The sequence below is a fragment of the Ailuropoda melanoleuca genome, chromosome 1, assembly GCF_002007445.2.
Source record: "Ailuropoda melanoleuca isolate Jingjing chromosome 1, ASM200744v2, whole genome shotgun sequence".
NCBI lineage: Eukaryota > Metazoa > Chordata > Mammalia > Carnivora > Ursidae > Ailuropoda > Ailuropoda melanoleuca.
In genome coordinates, this window is record NC_048218.1 from 13219262 (window position 1) to 13225598 (window position 6337).

General features: G+C 40.7%; 1 protein-coding gene across 1 annotated transcript; it reads left to right on the forward strand.

Annotated features, from left to right (window-relative positions):
• The first annotated feature begins 4916 nt into the window (after positions 1–4916).
• On the forward strand, positions 4917–5477 carry LOC100470307 (keratin-associated protein 8-1). Its single transcript, XM_011237333.2, has one exon. It carries the CDS (start codon positions 4954–4956, stop codon positions 5143–5145), a length of 192 nt encoding a protein of 63 aa, XP_011235635.1. The 5' UTR covers positions 4917–4953; the 3' UTR covers positions 5146–5477.
• The last annotated feature ends 860 nt before the right edge of the window (positions 5478–6337 follow it).

Genomic DNA, 6337 nt, shown 5'->3' on the forward strand with positions numbered 1-6337 from the left:
TAAGAAGAAATAAACAGATGTCATGAAATGGAGATTGATGGAAATTAATGGATTCAAGAGACTTTTAGAAGGTGAAATTGACAACACTTTGCAATAGATTGGATTTGCAAATGAGGGGGTGTCAAGGGTGACTCCTAAGTATTGATTCTTATTATTCAGATAGCATCATCTCACAGCATGAGTGTAGATCTCATTTTCATATTGAAAACCAGATACAGTTTCTGACTATGAGGACCTAGACAACAATAATGAAATTTTGTATGCAAGTTAGTAAATTAAATGAAGGGAAGTCATATTTGGAGGGTCATGGTATTTGATTGTCAGATAGTAGTTACTGAAAAGCAATGGTTAGGAGGATTAAAATCAAGGGTCTGAGCGAGCATCTTCTCTGGGATAACTTTACATTATAGAAGCATGACAGTTCTCTTTATATGCTTCCTGTAACAGTAATTAGATGTTGTCTCTACAGGCTATTTTATTATCTCTAATTGTCCCAAGTGCCTTGCAGAGCTGCCTAATTGGAGGACATCAGTACTGAATTACAGGTTGTGCCCGAGGTGCTGCCAGTCTCAGCCTCTGGCTGATCTGGGCGGGATCTGGGGCAGCAGAGTTTGGGGCATGGCTGTATCCTCTCAGTGAGTCTCACCTGATTATTCCACTATATCCTAAAGATGTGTAATGTACTGTGTGTGCTCTATGGGAAAAGGATTGGGAAGCACTGCCCTTTGGTCTTCTTTCCTTGATGTCTTCCATGGATGTCTTACATCAGAATCCCTGGCGGGGATATTGAGTGATAATCCTGGAAGATGATCGTTAGCCCACAATTGTTAAATCTACCTCTCTAACAATTTTTTTTTTAAAGATTTTATTTATTTATTCGACAGAGATAGAGACAGCCAGCGAGAGAGGGAACACAAGCAGGGGGAGTGGGAGAGGAAGAAGCAGGCTCATAGCAGAGGAGCCTGATGTGGGGCTCGATCCCATAACGCCGGGATCACGCCCTGAGCCGAAGGCAGACGCTTAACCGCTGTGCCACCCAGGCGCCCCCTCTCTAACAATTCTTAAATTCATCCCCTTTTTCATACTTCCACCTGAGTTTAGGCTCCCATCCTCTCTTGCCTAACTTAGTGTGATGGTTTTCATGCAACTCTATTGATTACCAACCCAGTGACCGTTCCTTTGCCCCTTGCTAGGTTGGCAGAGATCGCTTTTCACTATACCAGCAGAAAATGCCTGGTACATGCTTTTCCAGCCTCCTCTGTATTCAGTTCTAGATTACGGGAGCCAGAGGGAATCCACTGCAAGGCAAATGTGAAATGAATTCTTTGGAGATAGTAAATACAAAGGAGCTGTGGAAGAAGAGGTTATCTTTTTTGCTTCCTGGTTTTGGATGTGATTCATAAGAACGTGAAGCCCGCACCTGCTGGAGTGATCCTACAGCCAACGGGAGAGCACTGAGAGGGTCCCAGGGAGCCAGCTCTGCACAGCCCTGGAATGGCCTCTGTTCTTCTTTCTTAGTAGTCGTGAAAAATAAGCTCTTTTTATTTAAGCAGACTTCAGCTCGGGTTTTTGTTACTTGCAGCCAAAAGCTTTCCTAGCAAATGCAATTTTAAACTCCATTTTCACACGTACCTCTAGGATTTCCCCATTCCAATGCATCCTCCACACTGACAGAATAGTCATCTTTCTGAAATGCAAAGCTGATTATACCACCCACCCCTAGCTGAGTGCATGAGTGGTTCTCTTTACCTCCATACTCGTACAGTTTCACATGCCCCCGACTACCTTTTCAGCCCCAGCTTCCATTGATTCTCCTGTCACTATGGCTATGGCCCCTTTGTATTTTCTGTGACTCCTGGAAGACACTGTAGTATTTCACACCTTTGAGATGTTGCTTTAAAACACTTCTTTCTGGACTATCCCCTAAATCCACTATTCCCCTAACCAATACTCACCCGTTTTCAAGACCCAGCTCAAATATTTATTCCTTCCATATTGAAGCTTTCCATGGCCACTACCCCCTAGTTCAAGGAGACTTGTTCACTCTCTCCATCATTCCTGAAGTCTACAGAAGGCAGTATGGACTTCCAGGGTAGAATGTATAATGTTGTTTACACATTTATTTATCTTTTTCCTTTTAATGACCATTTCTCATACACCTTCAGATCCCTAGAACCTAACAACATACTTGGAATACAGCAGATGTCTAATAAATGTCTGTAAGAATAAATGTTTGAAAAGATAAATGGAAAGATCATTTTTGTATTACAAAGTAACCACTGACGTATATTTTAAAACTCATTTAAAACATTCCCTTGTAATTTCTCTCTCATTACTAATGAAATACAATATTTTGATGCTGGAAACTTTATCTGTGAAGCTTACAAGACAAAAACTATCTTACTGTGCATGCTGAAATTGACTTTATTTCTAAGATCTGTACACAGTATGTTTCCTGCTCGTTTGTAGAAAATCAAAGATCAAGACTTTCTCCTATCTTTGTTCATGTCAGACCTTATTTAAAACCAATGAAATATGAAAGGAGAAATCAAGTTATTTATTAAATAATATCTTAAGATTGTTATTAAAGAAGAAATGGGTCATGAACTTTATACAGACCAACAAGTATCAAGTAATGATTAGTCTAATCCTGAGTCATTTTTTATGTGACAATATATTTTTCTTTTTATCAAACCTCCATGTCACATGACCCTGTTTTTCATTTTATTTTTTTGAGAAACTCACAAAAGCGAGACATTTTTACTGCAATTGGTTTAGACAGCTATTGCTTTCAACCGGGGGTTCCCTGCATGACACTACCCCTCATGTTGGGAGGCTCTGGAGGGCCCGGCTCCCCAAGGTCCTAAGTTTTTATAAAGATGGAATATTTTAATTTTTATTCACCATTACTACTCAGATACAGAGTTGGGTGTTGTGCCATGGAGGGGATAGCTAACATCTTGCCAGATTGGGTAGGCAGGTGAGAGAGGAACTTGTTTCAACAGAGCTTCATAATTGAACTTTGGCAAATCATGTTTCTGTCCCATTGTATAATGCTATTTTTTGTTTCATTTTTCTTTTTCCCTAAGGTTATCATTTTTTTTTGGCTTTCTTTATGGAGCAGAGCAAAATGATGAGAGTAGAAACAGTGTAAATCATTCTGTGATTTTCAGGAAAGGACCTACTCTTGAGTACCTTTATATTTTGGGAGCAAGGCTAATTTTAATTCCCTGACCTTATTTAGCTGTAAGTCACATGAAGTGTTTGAATTTTAAGTGCTGAGTTATCCTAGGTGGTCATGGCGCTTTGTTCTTGAAGAAAGATGGTAGCGCGGCACCGCGTATTTTCGAAAACGCCTCTCCTGTAATTAATCAATTAGTGGTTAGAATTCTGGCATAGTTTTGTATTTTTCCTTGCCTTTGGATTCAACCTGTGACTTCTGTGTACTCCCAGAAATTTAGGTATGAGTTGCTGGAGACATGGAAGAAAGCTACCTCTGGGATCTACAGTAAAATTCTGGGGTCCAGTAATAACACATACTCTTTCCATGGCCTTCTAAGAATGATTTGTTATAGCTCTGTGCCTTTCTGTTTCTGTGCTGTGTGTCCTCTTCTGCTGTATATTCTGTAAGTTTTCTACCAAGTGCCGTTCTGGGCAATCTCAATGCAAATATCTGGAATAGTTTATTAGGTCTTGCATGACCCAAAGTAGTTTTGATCAATCTTGTCCCTTCTTTCATGTCTTTTTTTTAGAGAACTAAATTTCTATTTAGAGAGGGATGACTTTCCTTCCCACTCCTGGGGTGTGAGGAGTGAAATGTTGATTTAATATGCCACCTGGCCCTTCACAAATTGTCACATTTGTCAGATAACATTTCAAGATAAAATTTGCCATTCATTTTTCTGTTTTTCACTTTGTTACTATTTTCAATATTTATTTTAAAAAGGTTACCAGATCAACAAATCATTTATTTAACCATTCATTTCAGGGGGTGCCTGGGTGGCACTGCTGGTTAAGTAACCAGCTCTCGGTTTTGGCTCCGGTCATGATCTCAGGGTGCTGAGATGAAGCCCCACACCGATTTCCACACTGGGCTCTGTGTCCCTGCTCAGCATGAACTGTACTTCAGGGTTCTCTCTCTCCCTCTGTCCCTCCCCCAGGTCACTTGTGTGCTCACTCTCTCTGTCTCTCTAAAATAAATAAGTCTTTTAAAAAATTTAATCCACAAACTCCATTTTTAAAAAATAATTATAAGATTATTAGTTCAGGAAGTGGTCTCAAATTATGATGTTAGATATAGTTCAGATGGGGATTGTAATTAAGATTAAATTTTTAACCAGTTTTTAAAATAGGGGACCTATAGATAGAGAAAAAAATAAAAAGGAGACTTTCCTATGAGCCCTATGGCATTTGTCTTGCACACTACCAAAAAGAGAATTCTTTAACCAAATGAATATGAAGAAATACTTGGAGTTGAAGTTGGACTCACTATGTATTTATCACTTCATTTATTAATTTATTCCAACCCATGTGTCGTGGAAATTCAGGGAACAAGGGGACTAAATAAGAGTTAATAACCTCAGAACATTTCTTGGTTTTATAAAGCCTACTTACAGAGAATTCTATCTAGGGTCTATAGGACCCAGTGCTTTGAAGTCACTGCAATACCTTTTTAGTGAAGGACACACTTTGTTTGAAGGGATTCTATCCTTGTATTCTATGACGTGACAGCTTTCTTAAGCAGCTGTAAAGACATCTAACACAAGAGCCAATCAAATTAACGAGCTTTTTGTGGTGTCAAGAATGAAAATTGGTGCCAAGAATGAAAATGAGGCCCTTGTGTTTTTAACCACGCCCCACAGCCAGGGTATATAAAGAAGGTTCTGAGACCAGGGAATCATCACACAGAGGAGACACATTCCCCTGCTACCTGAGCCCTCCACTCCTGATACCATGCACTGCAACACCTTCTCCGGCGCCATCTTCCCAGGCTGCTACTGGGGCAGCTACGGCTACCCCCTGGGGTACAGCGTGGGCTGTGGCTACGGCAGCACCTACTCCCCAGTGGGCTACGGTTTCGGTTATGGCTACAACGGCTGTGGGGCCTTCGGCTACAGAAGATACTGGCCATTTGATCTCTACTGATTTGCTGAAATTGCTGAGGCGTAGAATCTTCTCTCCCAAGGCTGAAAGGCACCCTTCCACGTCCTCCTTCACGTCCTTCTTTAGACTTCCTTTGCTCCTTGACCTCCCAGTCGCTGCTTCTCAGACCTAGCACCAGAATCCGGAGGGAAGGAAATGAAAAATCAGATGATGCCTCCAGCCGTCTTCCCTGGATGATGTTCTTTGAGACATTTTCAGAAACTTGACGCCCAAACATGTTTTTCTTTTGAATCTCTCACCATGCTCACAACTCTTGATCAAGTTGTGGATGTGTGTGTTGAATTCCCAATAAACTTGTCTCAATCAGCATAATATTCTCACCTGAGCAGAGTTTCCTTTCTTGGTGTGTGCATATTTTCTGTGACATTGAGTGGGGAGGGAAGTGGATTTATTTTTCTCCTGTGGGCTTTAGAAGCAATAAGAAAGCAAATAATCCTTGATCTGGTGTGATAAACAGACAAGAGGGGGCTACTTGTAAGGGGGAAAAAGTCTGTCTTCACCTTTTGCCTCTGGCATCTGCCTCCAACCCTTGGGCCAATGCGGCACCATTCAGTGCTTGGTGTTTCTCATCTCACTGCTCCTTCCCCTCCTCAAGGAAACCCAAGATTATCAGGGGGTTTTTCCAGTTATTTCCATATTAGTGCAAATGAAACCCACTGTGTTCCCTCTCCCAGGGATGGAAGACTGTAGACTAAAACACCGTGTTCCCTACTAAAAGATTCTGAGGCCTCAAGTAATAGAATAGCCATAGACGTATTTTCGGAGCCTGAGAGTCTTTTAGGGGAAGGGATTATTCCCTTATACCAAAACACCTACGGTATTTATTTTACAGCTTAGAAATTCCAGGTTGGAAACAAGGATGGAAAGCTTCTTAATCTTTGTACAATCGATACCAGGTCATGAGTTTTACTCTTTAAAGATATGAGTAACTTTTCATAAATATGGGGCAAAAGTAACTATAAAGAAGTGTTTCTGAAGATACATCAGCCTTTCTCTGTGTTCCTTCAGAGAAAAGACCTGTTCCTTTCATAAGCCAAGTCAAAAATGTCTCAATCCTCCGTTGAAAACATTTTATGTATAGTACAAATATTCTTGGTGACAGCAGGATTTGGCTTAACACTGCCCTTTTATTGAATATCTGCGCATGGCTTTATTACCTTTGATTCACCTTGTA

Coding starts and splice junctions, on each gene's coding strand:
- LOC100470307 (XM_011237333.2), top strand. CDS start 4,954: ATGCACTGCAACACCTTCTCCGGCGCCATCTTCCCAGGCTGCTACTGG.